Source organism: Pseudochaenichthys georgianus, chromosome 12 (genome assembly GCF_902827115.2).
Source record: "Pseudochaenichthys georgianus chromosome 12, fPseGeo1.2, whole genome shotgun sequence".
Taxonomy (NCBI): Eukaryota; Metazoa; Chordata; class Actinopteri; order Perciformes; family Channichthyidae; genus Pseudochaenichthys; species Pseudochaenichthys georgianus.
In genome coordinates this window covers 20,421,894-20,441,042 of record NC_047514.1, presented here as the reverse complement: position 1 = coordinate 20,441,042, position 19,149 = coordinate 20,421,894, and the positions used below count along the sequence as shown (strand labels likewise).

At 38.6% G+C, this 19,149-nt stretch overlaps 2 protein-coding genes across 2 annotated transcripts; one reads left to right on the top strand and one right to left on the bottom strand.

Annotated features, from left to right (window-relative positions):
* Positions 1-31: 31 nt before the first annotated feature.
* On the bottom strand, positions 32-8,488 carry LOC117455783 (voltage-dependent anion-selective channel protein 2). The gene is made up of 9 exons (XM_034095352.1): positions 8,359-8,488; positions 6,416-6,486; positions 5,636-5,685; positions 3,532-3,684; positions 3,392-3,444; positions 2,737-2,958; positions 2,068-2,218; positions 1,917-1,974; positions 32-1,152 (listed from the first exon to the last, which is right to left on the bottom strand). The coding sequence occupies exons 2-9, from the start codon at positions 6,480-6,482 to the stop codon at positions 1,061-1,063; spliced, it is 846 nt and encodes a 281-aa protein (XP_033951243.1). The 5' UTR covers positions 6,483-6,486; positions 8,359-8,488; the 3' UTR covers positions 32-1,060.
* A 1,852-nt stretch (positions 8,489-10,340) lies between these two features.
* Positions 10,341-19,050, top strand: slc25a1b (slc25a1 solute carrier family 25 member 1b). Its single transcript, XM_034096077.2, has 9 exons — positions 10,341-10,758; positions 13,995-14,102; positions 14,737-14,836; positions 15,797-15,935; positions 16,152-16,236; positions 16,420-16,524; positions 16,631-16,746; positions 16,839-16,912; positions 17,400-19,050. Exons 1-9 carry the CDS (start codon positions 10,647-10,649, stop codon positions 17,512-17,514), a joined length of 954 nt encoding a protein of 317 aa, XP_033951968.1. The 5' UTR covers positions 10,341-10,646; the 3' UTR covers positions 17,515-19,050.
* The last annotated feature ends 99 nt before the right edge of the window (positions 19,051-19,149 follow it).

The following is a 19,149-nucleotide window of genomic DNA, read 5'->3' as shown; positions in this document are numbered from 1 at the left end:
TGATGAAGCAATAATTACAACAACTTTCAGATAGTGTTTTTTCATTATTAGAATTCCTTTAATTGACATTGGAAAAAAATGAGGTTCTAAGTCACAAAGAAAAGTAAGCCTTATGACAACACAAGATGGAAACAAAAAAACACATTTTGGTTGCAGAAAAAAGGATGGAAGGAAAGTCATTTAGGACAACCTCTTGAATAATCCTATGCAGTGTTTTGACCGCGGTCCCGCTGAGGACAATCAGCTGTTTTTTATGTACAGATCTGAGGAGTGTTTTCGAGGAGAGAGCACTGACAGCAATGTCCTCGAGCAACATGAGGAAACAGCTGGAAGTGGAGTTAAGACGAGTAGTTACCAGCAGATGCAAAATACCCTCCCTCTTTGTGAACGGCTGAGACAGATAGATGAAAACAATATTGTAGAAATGCAAACTAACTACGTACGCTACTATAAGATTCCACTACATTGATTTCACCTACCAAAAGTCACAAAGGATTTGAAAGATAATTCATGAGCACCTTTCCTTGTTTTAGTTTTTAATATCCTTCATTACCTCTCAATAATATTTCAGTCATATGTTCATGAAATGTGTTTAAACATTTATATGGATAATAGTCCACAGACAACACAGCCAAAGGTGCTTCAAATAAAAATAAACAGACACTCAGCACCCTTTTTTTGACCAAGCGAATAAGCTTTCAGCTCTGCATCCACGTTTTTCATTCTTACATGCTTTCAGGAGGGAAGGAAACAACTGAATACAGAAGCTAAACATTAACACCAACAGTTACTCCTTCCAGAGAGGGAAATAAATAGTGTCACTTGAATGACCGTAAAACTGTACGCCGTCAGTTTCGGGAACAACAACCTCACAGCTCCTCTCAGGGTGTTTAAGCATGGTGCTGAGGCTCCACTATTACTGTCAGATACGGGGGGGGAGCGTGAGGAAGTGTGAGGGAGAGCCCAGAGAGAAGCTACATGACGGTGGTGGACTGTGGAGGGGGGAGGGGTGTGTGTAGTGATGAGGTTCGGGGGTTTGTTTCCTTCTCTGTTCTCCCCTCTATGCCTCCAGCTCGAAGCCCATCCCCACTTTGTGTCCGCCGGCGTTGAAGTTCTTCCCGTCGATCAGTGCGGAGAGGGTGACCTTCACACCTGTACACACACAAACGTAAGACTTTAAGATGGTTTTACGAACAATTACGATGCAGTATAATATCTGTTTGCCTACTGGGTTTTACTGTCAAAGTACTCAGATCTTTAACTTTAGTAAAAGTAGCAATACCACACTTTTAAAAGTAAAAGTATAAAAGTATTAGCATCAACATATTTGAAGTACTGATCTTGCAGAATAGTCCTTTTCATGATAGTTTACTATATTTTATTATTGGATTATTTATATGAATGCATTTATACGTACAGCACTTTTATGTATCAGATAGTGAATGTATTGATTACTTTCATCCTGCTGGGTATCTTAAGAATATATATCAATTGCATTTTAACATTAATAAAGCCTTTTAATATCAATGAATAATATCATAATGTATCTGTTGAGAATAATTGTATTGTTTATCAGTATATGGAAAGTCATTTAGGTTAATGAACTATTAATTGGTACCCTCTGAAATGTAGTGGAACATTGTACTTGAATCATTTATTTTAATTTATTTCCATCAAATACAAAGTATGTGTAAAATGAGCTATTCAAAGACATCACCATGGAAGACTAGGATGACATTTGACACTACTTTCTGACCCTTTTTTATAGAGCAAAGAGAATAACTTGTAAAATAGTTTGGAAAGTAATCAAATATATCATGAAATATAGAGGCAGCCCTACAAAGCTACAGGGTCAACCCTTCTCTTATCTCAGGACATTATCTCAGATATTGTAGGTAAATATTGAAGTGTGTTACCTGGCCGAAGGCTCTGGGTGTAGCCCACTCCGATCAGACTGGCATTGTTGACTTTGGCCTGCGGGGTGAAACATGATGAGTCATGAAACAGAACAGCACATTTGTTTGGGATCATTTATCTTTCACAACAGAGCTGTGACCCAGCACTCACAGACAGAGAGGCGTCTTTGTCCAGCTTGTATTTGGCGGCGATGCCGAAGCGAGTGTTGTTGCTGCCGGCGGTCCAGGCCAGAGTGACCGCTGTCTCCAGGTCGTCGTTCACCTTCTGGAAGATGGAGCCGCCGAACTCCGTCCCGTCGTTACTGAGAGACGAGATCCAGAGACGGATAGTGACATTTGTTCAGAGTGTAATCCTGCAGAGTTTGTAATCTTGGCGATCATATGTCATACAGTGGGGCAGAATTTATTTTAAATGAGCATTGATGTTGCACTCATCTACTAGAAGGAGCTGGAACATATTTATACAAACTATTATTCATTTTTTAGAGAAGTTCTTGATTTCCTTTTTGTGAAGGATCATTTACTTTATTTTCATAGTGATTAAATCCGCTCGTCTTTGGTTGCCTTGACCTTTTTACAATTGTTAGACATCGATTTGTTTTAACCATAAAAAGGGAGAAAAAAATACTAACTATTACTACTTAAAAAATATTGTTCACAATCGAGGCAGCATCCAAAATACTTCATCCTACATTTCCTACAACGTAACTTATTATAAGTCTTTCAAAAATGTTTGTCATGAATGCTTTCTGCAAAGGTGTCTCCTAAGCTAAAGAACAGATGAGGATGAATTTGAGGTGTAGCCTCTTGGAGTACTCACACGTTGGTGTGCAGCTGGAAGTCTCCGGCCTTGTATCCCAGGGCGAAGTTGTTCTGGGCCAGTTTGGACTTGGCCGTGTCGAAGGCCATCTGGTAGCCGGCCAGCCAGCCCTCGTAGCCGAGCACCGCTGCGGCGTGGATGATGGGACCCTCGAAGTCCACGTCACAGCCCATGTTCACAAACTCACGCTTGTAGGCCGTCTTCAGCTTTCCACTCTTCTTACTGAAACAGGCAATCATAGGGTTAAATGTTTATCTCTAATATCCATTGTGTAATTAATGGATTAATACGCCCCTGAAAATAGTCCCCAACAATTACTATTATGGCCCTGTTTGTTTGATAAAGACTACAAGGAGTAGCTCTTTTTCTTAAATTACTGAGACAGTTTTAATATCAAAAACTATATATTTGCGAGTCGTTTTTGAATTAGGTTCAAGTTAAACTAATCTTTCAATGTAGCTTTGAAAATGTGTGAAAACAACAGATAATTGTTGACAAAATAAAAGAAACCTTAGTGTATATAATTAGATATTTTCTCACTGTGCTCTGACGGTACTACCAGGCCTTATCCAAAGTTTATACTCACTGTATTACATTATGTTTCAACTCAAACCCAAAGGAATGCTAGAACTGATTCATCCAAATGTCCACTTACCCTGTGTTTGGTACAAAAGATGTATCCAAGGCGACCTTCAGTCCTTGAGTCAGCTGGAGGTAAAGTAACAAAATAACAGTGTTAGAAATGCAATTTAACATTTATCAAAACCAGATCTGAACCCTGATGTTGGCACACACCTGGTCCTCCACGGTGACCTCGGTGGCCAGCGTGTTGTCTGTGTTCCACTTCTGGTTGAAGGTGAGGCCCAGCTCCTTCATCTTGTATTTGGTCTCCAGGCTCCCTGCAGCCTTCCCTGTGTCCGTGTTACTGGAGCCAGATGTGTTGAACTCCTGAAAGCAGGACATTCAGTCTTTAGTCCAACGCATTAGCAACACATAGAAAGAGACCTTAAAGACAAGCGTGGGGGGGAAAAGAGTAAAAGCTGTGCAGACTACAACTGAAACTAAATGTAATTATGATTCAACTGTACAGAAATAAATCATATCAGAGGCATATAACATTGTTAACATTAGACAATACACTTGACAGACAGCCTCAACATGAATCCATGCAGGACACCAGTAGCACATGTAATGGACAGAAAAACATGTTGCAGAGTGTATGGTTAGAAAACATAGACAAGGGTGTTAAAAATTGACCATATTGGCTTATAATGTAAACCTTGTTTCGTATGGCTGCTGTTGTCTTTCCTTTCATAATGTAGATTAAGTGTTTGGTTGTGCATGGGTCAGTGTTTCCACGGCTTATCTATACTGTGACCCATCAGCCTAATATTGATTGAGCTAATTGATGACTGTCTGCTCAAGGAGCTCTTGTGGGTGCGGTGGTTCATGATTTATGAAAAGCTACTTATTGAATGTTATAGCGTTGTTGGCTGTTGACTCTTATCTCCTCTTGAACAGCCGTTACAGGCAGCATAACGACTCTTTCAGTTAGGAAATGTTCCTAAGTAAGTCCATTAGTATTTCTGATCTATTTTCCATCAACACTGATGCATTTGATTGTTGCTCAAAGGAGCGGAGTGGTTGTGCTCAGTGAGTGTGTCGTTGGAAACAGAGTGTTTAGGGCAGAAAGGTGGTAGCAATCGGAGGGTAGCAGTGATGTCGTGTGGTGGCATTAAGAGCCATTCAACCAGCTGAATCTTTTTGTAACAATCTGACAGAACTCTGGAGGGAAAAAGGAGGAGGTGTGTGTTTCGTGGTAACGGATGTATCGATTAAAAGGAGCTGACCGGATTGCATTTCACTAGAGATGTACCTTTTACAATTGAATGAGTTGTATAAATTGCCTGATTGATTAGTATAGTACATAATGTATGAGGAAAGCAGCTTCCATGGAGCATGGATTGTGAATTTAAACTTTTCAAACGATTATTTTCCTTCTTTTTCGCCAACACAACACAGCTATCATGTTAAACTGTTTTAGATACAGTAGCCCATAGTGACATAAGAGCGAAGTGACAGGACATTAAAAGCAAATAATCGTTATAAAAACACATTGATATTCGTGCTGTGTGAATGATGCTCACAAAGACAAAAGACGACAGACACTGGAGCATGAGAACAGCAGTGAGGCATGATGGAGGTGAACGGTATATGAATAGCAGCTGTCAGCACTGACTCCGATCTTACCATCTACATTAGGTCCGGCACAGAAGGCAGCAGCATGGAGACAGAGCAGCGGTTAGGGGAGGCAGGGGGAGACAGGTAGAGAGACAGACAGAGAGACAGACAGGCCACAGTACAAACATGTCTGTCCTGTTTCTTTAGAGAACAAGTTTAGCAAAGCAGGTCTGCATCAGCACCGCTCAGATACCTGGAGGCGTCCCGCTACAGGTCACAGCAGGGGGCGGAGTTCAGATAGAAGGTGTGCTGAGGCTTGTATTTTGGAGGAGGGGTAGCGAGTGCAGCAGTGATGGAGAGCAGGTTGTAATAGGAGATCAGTGTATTAAGCTTCTGAGATGTCCAACTCTGCAAAGAGCTTGCTGACGTGCTCCACTAGTTGTTTTAGTTTACCTATCATGTGCTACCATTTCCTGTTTGTTGCATTGGTATCAGCTTCCAGAGCTTCAAAACACTTTGCCTGTCCGCCGGCTCTGAGGACAACTATGGAGTTCTTTCTTAAATATCTGTTCACAAAGTGTTATCACAACGACACTCAGATCAAAACTTTTTCTGGTTATTCCAACAGTAAATTAGGCTATAACAGAGATGGACTGGGCAGAAAGACACGAGAAAATGACAACTGGTAAAAAAAGCAATATAAGAAAAGTGTCTTCACCACTCCACTCTGTGATTTGGTCTTGAGGTCGAGCTTCACAACTCCAAAGCCTGGAAGATTGTAAAGGACAGAATTATGTGTTAGCAATGCAACGAACAAATAATTCCAATAAACAAGATTTAAAGAAATAAGTGGACATTTTGGAAAATATGTATATACTACTCATATCTGTCTGTTCAATAATATAAACCTGGAGCACGGAGGCATTCACCTTAGCTTAGCATAAAGGCACATAAAACCTAGTGGCGTTTTAACATGTCGGTGCTAAAAAATGCCAGGAATGCATGATATGTTAATTATCGAGTTTAAGAGGGGTTGGAATTTGTTTTTAAATATTTGGACAAAGCCTGGTAAGCTCTTTCCAGCAGTGACCAGTGTTATTGCTAAGCTAACAGTCTCCTGCATCTTCACATTTAGCAAAATAAAAAAAATATCATGTGAATATATATATTGATTTAAATATAATTAAATGTGTGCAATGTGATGACGTACATTGTTTGGAATTTGATTTGATCGATTTGGTTTGAAACACACATCACTTACAATTAAGTTTATATAATAATGTGATAGAAAGTGTATTCCTTTTAGCCTTCTCCTAGTTCAAACATTACAGAACTACTTTAAATCGTCATAGCTATAATCATCAATATATTTATATTATCTGCGCAACAGAGAGGAGTCTAAGAGCTAGACTCACTAAACACCAGGTTTGAACAGTCTCTGTATTTTAGGAATTCCTCACGGTTAATAATTGACCCTTTAGGCTAAAATAGTACTCACCATATCCCTTGCTGAATATATCCTTGGCAGATTTGCCCAGGTCTGCGTATGAAGGAGGAACAGCCATTGTGCTGGAGGAGAGAAAGTCAGTAATGTCATTAGTGTCGCTGACTCATTTTAATATAATATATATATACATATATATTAATTGTTATCAACTTATTTATTGTCATATGAACAACAATGAATCGTGTTGGCTCCCTCCAACAATGCTCAAACACATACAGATAAAAAGGAAAAATAACTTATATTTAACTTAATAAAAAAATATAATACATAAAATAATGCAAAAGTTGATATAGAGGGATAAAACACAAGCATATAAAATACAATATTTTCTGTGGTATACCTTCATTGCAAAGTGAATGAACTCTGATGTAAACAGGAAAGTAGTAAATGCATAAAGTAATAATAATAAATCAATTTCAACATTTATTAATATGATACTGTAAAAAAATTCATTACAAAAAATAAAAGAGCAGTTTGAAGCAGGTTTTCTTCTCTTGGTTTAGTGCAAACGTAAAGGCCCTGATCCCCCGTCACATGTGAGTCGTCCATGATGGTGCAACACTAGCGAAGCTCATCCTGATTGAAGGCAGTTAGCAGTTAACACAAACAAATAGGGTTTTTCATATACCAACACAATGCAGTAGCCATCACTTAATTTAGGCTGCGGCCACACGAGGACCACACCATGTCGACAGGTTTGCTCCAGCAAAAGGGAACAACATGTTCTTTTAGAGTAGCTGGGAGGCTAACAACCGAGGAGCTCTGCATCTGGCTGAACCAAGGAGCTACTGGGGCACCTTAAGAGCCCAGCACCATGACATATACATTTAACCTGGAATATGAGTTCAAATGAACATGAAATAACTCCTCTAGCAGGTATTATATGTGATATTCTGTTCTGTCATACTGCTGTACAATACAATATATTTTGAATACCTTACAACACATACTATAACTAGTATCCCATACTTTATTATAGTTAACCATTTTGTTATATGTTATAACTATTTGAACACTGATTAGTGCATAATGTATCACACTACTGTCACTTTTGACTCTCTTGTTTGCATCGTATACCTATTTTAATGTTTTACACCTCTTATTATAAACTATTTTATTTTCTCTATTTAACTGTTCTCCTGCCTAACTTATAAAAGATGTATTTGGTTTGATCCCCATCCTGTTGAAGCATCCGACCAAAAGGCTCTCTCTACACATCTCAAGGTTGTAAAAAGGGCCCTCATCCTGGGGATGCTGCGTTTGGAGATGTTTCTACTGCATGCATCTGTTTTAAATAAAGCCCAATGTGAACAATGCTTTATTTGCTGCATGTACAGCCCCTTGGTGCTGCATCTCTGATTCGGGACAAAGGACAGCAGATGGGCCTGAGAAAGAGGTGTGGGGGTGTTTTACAGCTAGCTAGCTAGCTAACTACTATGTTAGCTGCAGTAACAAGCTAGCTTACTGTACTTGCAATTATAGGATACGAAAGATATGCATCACTTCATTGTGATAGCTAGTTAGTTAATAGGCTATATTATAGTCTGCATGCACCGCATTACGCACACGCACGCACACACACACACACACACACACACACACACACACACACACACACACACACACCACACACACACACACACCTTCAGGTCTAGTAGCTAGCCATAAACCTAGCAAATAAAGTTGAAAAATGCTAACCTGAATCTCTGCACCATAATACCGTTTAACCTAACATCAAGCATTAAACTGTGCACTGCAAGGCTCAACATCATTACATAACTGATCCACCGCTAGCTAAATCGCCTAACATGCTATACTAACCTTGGAGAGAACCGTTATCACAGCAGCCATTAGTACCGTTAATTATTACACAGGTATTATACAGCTGAACCCAATGTTTAATATTAATTTGTACTCTTTTTTTGTCTCCTTACCGTTGGTTGTGTGTTTGCAAGGGGGGTTTGCAGAGTTCCCTGGCGTGATGCTGCGGAGTGGATTGACAGCTAGCTTAGTTTAGCAATGTCTAAAACCGGAGACAGGGCTTACTGAACTAGACATATAGCGCATGCGCAGTACCAGAGAGAGAGAAGAGCGATCAAAGAGCCAATGTAGAAGCAAGAGTTAATCCCACAGCGCACAGCATCATCCGAGCAGGTTCACCTGATTGTACAAAATACATATTGAATGTGTTTGTATATTGAAATTAGAAAATGTATTTAATTAGTAGATGTATTCAATTACTATACTTAACTTCAATTTTGAGGGGCTTGTACTTTAAGTGAGTATTTCACATGTGTGCTACTTTGTACTTCTACCCCCACTACGATTCATGAGGTTAATGGTGTACATTTTCGATACAATAAATAATACCTTTAGTTACTTTGCAGATTTGGATTAATAATGTTAAATATAGACAATACTTAAATAAGACCTACACCTTATACCTGTATTCAATTTCACAAGCTCCTCTGCAGTATACACAGTCATTAAAACGAGCTGCACCTTTACCAGCTTTGATAACACATTAATGCATAAATAATTATAATCAACACATATAATATATCATTCTGAAATGGGCCTATTTGCATAATGAGTAATGAGGTAAATATTGATGCTAAAATTGTTCTACTTTTACTTGAGTAACATTTTGAATGCAGGACATGTAACAGAGTATTCCTACACTCTGGTTCTTCTACTTTTGCTTACTGTAAGTACAATATCTGAGTACTTCTCCCACCTCTGCTTATTTTTAAATGAACCACTATATTTATGTATTGTCATGAATCCCTGGGTCATTGGGACAGACCGCAGGGCTCTTTGACCTTGTGGCTGACCATAGGAGGCTGGAACTCTTTACGCTTATGAAATATAATATAATCATAAACGTTTTTGTAAGAGAACAAATCCAATTACATTTATTACAAATAAAGTGGTGAAATAAGAATAACATAGATAATTGTTGTTAAAAGTAGAAATGAACTGTAAAACAAACTGGCAAGTGAAAGAACTGCATAGAAAAATAATACCATGATATACTTTAGGCCTAAGTGTGCAAAGAGAGAGAACTTGTAATGCGTAGCCAGTTTTAGTACTATGTATATTTGATTACTTGCTTATAACCATGGATGCACTTTTCTTTTTGCTGCTTATAAGGGAGGGGATAATTGTAATTACCTTATTCAGGCCTACTGCTGGGTAGCTTTATCTTCCCATTCATAATTCCTTGGTTGATGTGTTAATGTGTATTGTGCAATGCAGTTATTATTATTGAAATGTTGTAGAGTAAAAAGTACAATGTGTTCCACACTGAGGTGTAGTGCAGTAAAAATACATTATCCCTAGTGGAGTACAGTTCTTAGTGGAAGACCAGGGAAATACTTAAGAAAATACAAAAACTTCATCATTTTGTTAACGTTTGATTTATTAATACTGAGTGATGTAAGTAGTACTCAAATAATTCACTTAACTAAAGTACAAAGATGTAAGCATCATAATAACCCTAAATACCAACAGAAAGACACTCAGAATCATAAATATTACAGGACTATAATTATTCATGAGTTCATGTGTTCATAGTTTCAATGCCACAGCTAGTTAGGGTGAATTTTGTTTGGTTGACCTTTTATAAACTGTAGCTTAATCTATACATCTTTATTTACAAGAGGATGTTAATGTTGTATTACTAATCTGAACACCAACATTGTCCAACTGTTTGAAGATAAAAAAACATGACAGAAAAAGCTATAAATGGATTGCTAGTGCACAGACAACGTGAATGACGTCCTTATATTCAGCTATTGGTTTCTGTACAGGGATAATGTGAGAAACAGCGCCGTCTACAAGGCCATTGTGCCCGGGACAAAGCGCAGCCTCCGGCTCTTCGCAGTTCGCAGTGAATCTCTCCGGTCCTCCTTAAATGTTTGTGACAAACATAGTGTTCCTCCGTTTCATGGGGTACAGTGTCTTTTCGTGCCCCGCCCTGAGTGAACACTGACTCGACGCTATCAACATCTCAGGGCCACGGAGGGAACTTCACTGTTGAAAGTACACAGAGATTATCAACTCTAGATCTGCACCAAAAGTCCAATGGTCAATGTTTGCAACGGGACTCCTGCACACAGCTCCCGGACTGCATGAGGGCTTGAAGGCTGCCGAGCGGGTTTGAATTAAGTCCGCATTTGACACCCAAATATAAAAGTTAGGCCGGGGTATCGCAGTCATAATGTCCGGACAACCTAGATTTGTGAGCCCGTTCTACAGACCCCGGTGCCTGGCTGCTGCAGCTCCGGCGGGGAAAGCCAAACTAACGCACCCCGGGAAGGCTATCATGGCAGGTAAGAAAGTTTCTCCTCAGGCGCTCCTGAGCTCCGGAGTTGTTTACAAGTTTTCGCACTTTGTGCAGATCTGATCAGAGGCTCTGCTGGAGCTATGTTTACTACTATTGCACTTATTTTAAATGCAAATAACAGGTGCATTGTGCATTAAAGGCAGAAACGTTAGGTGAAAAACAACAACAAGTACATTTTTATGATTAATATTGCACCACTAGAGTAATGGTTACACTTTGCAGATACATCAGCCTCTGGAGTGGACACAGCAGCATTATTTGTTGTTACTGGTCTTAATGGCTGGAGGTTTGACAGTTCTCAATGTCCTAGGACCTTTAAATGTCATCATGTTGAAAGAAACCTGACTTTTAATTCATGTTTTTGATTAGTCACTACCAAGGTATCAGCTGCTATTCCTGGGGTCCACACAATGAACTCCGATTGCCTGCCTGTCTTAGTCAATCAGTGACATAAACACGTTAGTGTACTACAGAAATCATTATTGATGTCATTGCAACATCAATAGGTTGTAAAGAAGCTGACAGACACACTCCTGCTGAATCCATCAACCTATAAGTTCTAAAGAGCATTTGTTTGCTCATGTAACTGTACCTGACTGTCAGCAGTATGGTGGCTGTTTTCTGTTGAACTACTGGCCTTTTACTGTGTGCTCAGAGGCCTCTGGGTCCACATGGTCAGATTCATGACTCACGATGACAGAGCACATTTCTCTGTCAGTCGCTGCACACATTCACCTGGTTACTTACAACATGCCTGTCACACGCTGTGCCCAGGGGCTTCAGCAGAGAGGCGTGAAAGGTCAAGACATGGCCACGTCCGCCGGCCAAAAAGCTGCTGTCAAGTTTTTTTTGTTAGATAACATCATAAGCCGCCTATGGGGATGTGTATTATCAGTCAGTTGTGGAATGTGCATATATTCAAGTACTGTACTATATTAGGTAATTGTACTTATCTTATCTTATGATTCTTTGTAATACAACTACATATCAGAGGCCATATTGTAATTTCAACTTCATTTATTAAGCACTAACCATCATAAACTATAGTATATCAAGTAATTTAATAAGCTTAACTTAAACCAGCTACACCATAATGATTACCTTTTACTTTTGGTTATTAAAAAAATATTTGTATGGTGATACTTTGCAATTTTACTTGAGTAAAGATGTGTTATGCAGACCTTTCCCTTGTAACAGAGATCTGAGTAATTATTGAACCACTGTCTAAGCATAAATGTAATGCCAGCCCAACATCAGGGATGAATAGGCCCAAATCAGCAAGTCACAAGAGAATAATTAGCTCACATGCCAAGGCTTTACAAAAGCACTAATCTCCATTTAAACAGACAGCATCTGTTTTTAACACTGTGTAAACTGTGGCTTAAACACAATTGACATTTGTATGTTTTATTTTATATTTGTCGGACACATAAACATGATTCTTTATGCTAAGATAAGCAAATCAACTCGAGTGTGTTGCTTCATAATAAATGAAAAAACGTGAGTATGGGGAAAAAACTAAATGTCCTAAAATTTTGAAGTATTCCTTCAGTTGAATTATGAGTAACTTTCACACAAACCTTATCTAATCCATGACAATTAGCATGACTTCCTATCCTGTGATAACTATAATCATACACCACTCTAGCCTCATTATCAGCACATCAAATAGCATGTATTACACAGTAGTCATGACTCGTGTTCTGTCTTGCATGTTGAATAGGTAAATTGAGTCCTGACTAGAAAACTAAAGGATACTTAGTGCAAGTGTTGCCAGTATCTTAAAGTAGAAGTAGTATGTGGACATCTGCCTGCACTGACTTTTAATATGCCTGTTTAACTATCTGTACACCTCCGACTCGATAAACTGGTTCCATATATTTTTCCAGCTTGAATACTGGGACAAAATGCAGGTACAACATGCAAGCTGTTTGTAGATGGTGATGTTGTGCACTCTTTTCTGGTGTAATGTGTAGGTACAACTACAGCTCTAAAGCCAAACATCTCTCACCAAAGGAATGCTTAACTGAGTCTGTAGCCAAAATACACTTCATGTTTTAGAGGAAAACTGTAATCTTGTGATTGCACAAGTAGTGTTTTGTTTCTCGCTGCATGACATTTTGGGAGAACTAATGCATGGTAAAGCAGCAACAAAGGGTCCTTTTTAAATGTGTGAGGAGGATTTCAAGCTTGTTTAAAAGTCAATCATGTGCCATCTACTTTACTAAACACTAAGGGTTTTATTTCTGATTCAGCCTTCAGTTTCTCTACCTCTCTTCTGCAAAATGATGGTGTTTTAAAAAAAATATATAATAGTTACTTTAAGGTCTTTGTGAGCCTGTTGAATAGAAGAGTAGTAGGATATCTGTCCTTCATTTAACTTCAGGGAAACGTGTCACTCCTAAGCTTTTAGGAGGAATCAGACCACTATCAGGCGGCTGCTCTGTGTGAGGGGTTAACAGTGTGTGCTCTGAAGGCTACACAGTACACACCCCCATGGTTGGAGTCAGGCCAGGGGGAAGTGTCTGTAGGAGGCGTGCTCTGAGATCAGCTGAGCCAATCAGCTGCAGGCTGCATGTTAGCTGCTGAACGGCAGATGTGTGGTGACAGCCAGCATTTAAGGTGGAGCTGCTTCATACTGTACGAGTGTAACGGTTCAAGGCTCACATGCATGAAACATCCATAGACACTGAAAACTACCTTTGATAATTACTAATGTTTACCCAGCTAACAACTTTTATTTAAAAAAAAATCCCACAAACTTGTCTTGCCTTTATTAGTAATTTTATTTACCATTCATTATTTTTACAATTATTTATTTCTATAAGTTCTACTAATTTGGTGCATCTGTTTTATTTGTAACTTTGAGTTCATTGTGAAGCATGTTGTTTTGCATCTTAGTGTTTATAAAGTAGTGTATAAATACATTTATTTCATTATTATCATTATAGATCGACAAATTGTGTGGAAGTACCTTAAATGTTAAATGGTGTGATTGTTATGGGCTGTTAAAACCAAACCTGTGGTCTGTGAAACGAAAAAGTATTTGAGTGTTAACGCATAACGTTTTCTTTTCAATATCTTCATTATATAGTCAAGGGGATTGCTGTATTGTTGAAATGCACTTGTGTGGTGTTGACATAAAAACTTTTTTGTTTTTCAAATCTCCTAATGAGTTAAAATGAGTCCATGCTTAAAGTTGTGTTTTTACTGTTATTTCAGGTGGGATAGCAGGAGGCATAGAGATCTGCATCACCTTCCCCACGGAGTATGTTAAAACACAGCTTCAGCTCGACGAGAAGGCCAATCCTCCCAAATACAGAGGCATCTGTGAGTTATTTTCCACCGTCTGAAATGAGCCTTTCATTTTCAATGAATTGCTATAATCACATGTGATGATAATGCTACCTCACTCTGTGGACTATTACTTGCACCTGTAAACCTTCATAACAAAAATATACAGTAGTTAATAAAAAGACTGCATTAGATTTTACAAGTGTACCTAATAAAGTGGCCTTTTCTGTACATGGTACAATATATTCCACTAAACCAAACAATCTGCATTAAAATAACCGGTCCAACAGCAAGTTCTCAGTGTTCTTTTGATGAAGTTAAGACATCTTGTTGTTGCAGATTTCAGAGCAAACTACAACGCACAGATGTGTATTTGCGTAGTAAGTTAGTGTTTGTTATCTGTTAGAGGAGAGCTTGTGAACTTTGGCATAGACACTGTTTGTCTGTAATAACTCAGTATGAAGGACTGTTGTTCCAGGCTGCAACCAACCAGAACCCAGAAACTCAATATGCTTGTCTTTAAACGACTTTACTGTTACAGTGAGATACTCCGAACAAAGCAGCTGCTGATCAAGAGATAGCTGTTCTTGGCAGTAGGGTTTACATTTATGAAAATGGTGCAAGAAATGATTGTTTAGTAGGCTGCTCTCTTTTTCCTCCTCTCCTACAGCTGACTGTGTGAAGCAGACCGTGAACGGTCATGGGGTGAGGGGTCTGTACAGAGGTCTAAGCTCTCTGCTGTACGGCTCTATACCTAAAGCAGCTGTCAGGTACCTTACGCACACACACACACACACACACACACACACACACACACACACACACACACACCACACACACACCACACACACAACACACACACACACACACACACACACACACACACACCACACACACTACACACACACACACACACACACACACACACACACACACACACACACACACACACACACACACACACACACACACTCACACTCACACTCTCTCTCACACACACACCTAAACCTAACCAAGTCTTCACCCTAAAATGAATGATTCCCCCTCCAATTTGTCCCCATAAGGGAGGCGAGTCCCCACACGTGGCAGATGTAGGTCCCCACAAGTATAGTAATGCTAGGCCACACACACACACACACACACACACACACACACACACACACACACACACACACACACACACACACACACACACACACACACACACACACACACACACACACACACACACACACACACACACACACACACACACACACACACACACACACACACACACACACTAATGTACAACAGCTTCATTCCAATAAACTTCCATAACACATATTGGTTCCACCAGCTTCGCAGATGTGAGGATTTGCTGTTTTTCTCTGTTTCATATCATTGTGATGTGTTGTGATATCTTTGGGCAATTTTAAAAAGGGCTATTCATTTGAACGGATCCATCAAAAGAACAAACATAATAATGATCATTGTTAATTGCAAATAAATGATTATTTGTATCTACTGGTTTTATTATGTACCACCAATGTTTTTATACATTTTTAAGTCAATTATTATTCTGCAGATTATTCTCTCAATAATCAATTCATTATTTGAGCTATAAAACTACAGGTGACATCCTCAGATTGCCTGATTTGTCCAAACAAAATGACTGTTATTAATGGTCACTGCAGGGCCACTGCAAGCCACGTAGAAAAGTAACTCATATGTTTTTCCTTTGGCCGCAGGTTTGGAGTGTTTGAATTCATCAGTAATAAGATGCGCGACGAAAATGGGAAACTCAGCAGCACACAAGGTTTACTCTGCGGCCTCGGGGCCGGAGTAGCTGAGGCTGTGGTCGTAGTCTGTCCTATGGAGACAGTAAAGGTAAAAAATAAATAAATGAAAATACATAATTAATCCTGTATTAATTCATTATTTAGCCACTGGGGGCAGCATTAACAGTTTTTAACACAGCACTGAATCCATCAACCTTGCAGAACCATTCTTCCTATTTAAGTGCTGCACTGTAAAGTTTCTGTTTTGATTATTTTACACTTTGGCTTGACAAATATATTTATCATTGTTATGATGTCATTTAAGGTCAAATTCATCCATGATCAGTCATCAGCAAACCCAAAGTACAAGGGATTTTACCACGGAGTGAGGGAGATTATCCGAGTTGAAGGTAATGAAGGTTTCTTCATCTTTAGTGCCACCTGCTGTTCAATCTCATAATGATATCGCCCTGCAAGAAATTCTACTTCTGTATTTGAGTCATCACACCTGTTATTGAGGTTACATTTCTTTCTCTGCCTCATTAGCCCTGCTTTTGATGAAGTTCTGATGATGCTGATGTTTCTATCTGCAGGTCTCAAGGGGACTTACCAAGGCCTCACAGCCACCGTGTTGAAGCAAGGCTCCAACCAGGCTATCCGCTTCTATGTCATGACTTCCCTGAGGAACTGGTATAAAGGTGTGTGATAGTGAATAACTTCCACTTCTTTTATATCCGTTTTGTTTTGTTATAAACAGCCCAAACATTTACGTGTTTTTTCCGTTTGTTTTTGTGAAACACGAAGGTGATGACCCCGACAAGGCCATTAACCCTCTAATAACTGGTATGTTTGGAGCTGTGGCTGGTGCTGTGAGTGTGTTTGGAAACACTCCGCTGGATGTCATTAAGACCAGAATGCAGGTTGGTTGATTATCATGGTCTCCTCCAAAGAAAAACATAAATTCATTAAACCCTGAGCAGATTGACTAACATGTACAACTCTTATTTATCAGGGTCTCGAATCAAAAAAGTACAAAAGCACACTGGACTGTGCCGTCAAGATCATGAAGCACGAGGGACCAAAGGCGTAAGTTTATAGGGAGAGTTGATTTTCTATTTATAGAGAATGACTGGCAATAGAAAGACTTGGCATATTTTGTATAAGTTGTCTTTTATGGAGGGTAAGACATCATATCTTTAAAGGATTCACACTCTTTTCACATCAATTATTCAGCAATCATTTTAATTATCAACATGTCAGCTACTGCCTAGCTCTATCTCAAGGTTACAAAATAATAGTAATTTATCATGGTCCTTATTAACACATTTTCGAAAAAAGAATGCACATAAAAAAACACATTTTTAAGACATATAACTATTTTTGGGCTTTTCCAACACTGAAATCACTAAATGATAAAGATATTATTATTATTATTATTATTGGAGAAGCATTTTTTCTAGAAGGGCGATAATGCATTTTTGTAAGTGTAGTAGTAAATGTATTTAAAACATTTTAGATGCATTTTTGAATGCCCTAAAGTACGATATTCACTCTGTCCTTGTGTGCCCTTCAGGTTCTACAAAGGTACTGTTCCCCGGCTGGGTCGGGTGTGCATGGACGTGGCCATAGTCTTTATTATTTACGAGGAAGTTGTGAAGGTCCTGAACAATGTTTGGAAGACGGACTAAGATGGACCCCCACCGGTGCTACACAACAAGCAGGAGTGTTACCACAGGCCATTCATATTATTAACCAGGCCAAGTCCCAAACCAGTCTCCTTAAACCCTGCTTATAGGTTCTAATATCTACCTCTTAGTGCTTTTCAGAGAGAAAGAAAGGGATTGGTATGTTCTTGGATTTATTTATGACAAAGCGACTAAAAGCGTAAGCATTTTCTGCATGAAGAAAGCTCCAGACTGCAGAGTCAGTGCTTACACTTGGTTTTATTCCTTAAAATTCCAGAGGGGGGCAGTTCCTTCAAATCTCAGGGAAAGGAACAGGGGCAGGCATTTATATCTGATTGACTTGAGCAATGGGAAAGCTGTCAGCACAAACAACTACAGCGCTTTGAGTTCACTTATGCTAACGCTGTATGTACTTAATCAAAGAGAAACCAATTGCCAACCCAACAAAATGTGATTTAGAAAACTGTAGACTAAAACGTTTTACTTGAAATGAGAGATTATAACAGATACAAACATTTAAAGCCCTCTTTAAAAGAAACTATTTAGACTTTTAAAACCAGAATTTAATTCAGTGTCTGATCAAATCATTTATATTCAGATGTCACCTGCTGCAGAGGCATCAGGTATGTTAAGAACTAAATGCCTTAAATTATAATTGTCAGATTAATCAAGCTCGTGGGATCCATAGATGCAGTTTTTTTTAATATGTTGCATGTACAGTAGACAACTTCAGTAGCAATGCACATTTCCACATACTAGTGATTGATGACAAGAGGGTGCTTTTAAGTTGCCGAGATGTTTTTAATCAACTAACTAAGTAGATCAATGCTATAAAAAGTGCCTATGCATTATATGATTCATTTTAAGATCTTTTGAGATTAAGAATGATTGAATGTTTTATGTACTTAAGAAACGGCAGATTTTTAATAATGTGCTGCGGTGGTGCCAGATGTTTAATTCCAGTCTGTTTCTGAGGTATTCCTGAGATGTTCATATCTTCTAAATTCATCCTGTGTTTGTATTTTGAGGTATATTTCCTTTGATTTCATAGACGGTTTGAGAAGTCCCATTAATAGTGCCTTCCATCTCATTCCAGGGAGTGCTATAGATTTTATTGCAGATTACGTTTTTCATTTCTAACTTTATTAATTGCCTTTAAATTTGTTCACCAATTGATGACCCAATGTGCCAACTGCTGCTCTTATCAATATATATATATATATATATATATATATATATATATATATATATATATGTATATATATATATGAAGTCACCTAAAGACTGGAGTAGCTTGTTTACATGCAATGCTAATAATTGTTTTTACAAATGTTTACTTTGAGCTATATTTTTCAGCTCCAGCTTGCATACATGTAGACATAATGCAATAGCTATTTAAATATCTTTGGAGTTTTCATATTTAGACATGAAACACATCCACATTCACATCCACATCCAGTAGTTAAAACCAAGTATTGTGCCTTCAGTCTAATTCATTCTAACATGTATGCGCACAAATAAACATTGGATCAGACTGTTCATTTTGTCGTGTTCATTTCTTTCTGGTCATCTTATCATCATTTACAGAATTTATTCCTAGCAGGGGTGGAAAATGTACTCCGATATTTAACTTAAGGA

Excerpts from the sequence above, each read along its gene's own strand:
- LOC117455783 (XM_034095352.1), bottom strand. The coding sequence starts at position 6,482 with ATGGCTGTTCCTCCTTCATACGCAGACCTGGGCAAATCTGCCAAGGAT. Across the intron at positions 2,219-2,736 it reads TTCCAGCTGCACACCAACGT|TAACGACGGGACGGAGTTCG; the intron begins GTGAGTACTCCA and ends CTCGTCTCTCAG. Across the intron at positions 1,975-2,067 it reads ACAAAGACGCCTCTCTGTCT|GCCAAAGTCAACAATGCCAG; the intron begins GTGAGTGCTGGG and ends TTCACCCCGCAG.
- slc25a1b (XM_034096077.2), top strand. The coding sequence starts at position 10,647 with ATGTCCGGACAACCTAGATTTGTGAGCCCGTTCTACAGACCCCGGTGC. Across the intron at positions 15,936-16,151 it reads GTCCTATGGAGACAGTAAAG|GTCAAATTCATCCATGATCA; the intron begins GTAAAAAATAAA and ends ATGTCATTTAAG. Across the intron at positions 16,747-16,838 it reads TCATTAAGACCAGAATGCAG|GGTCTCGAATCAAAAAAGTA; the intron begins GTTGGTTGATTA and ends CTTATTTATCAG.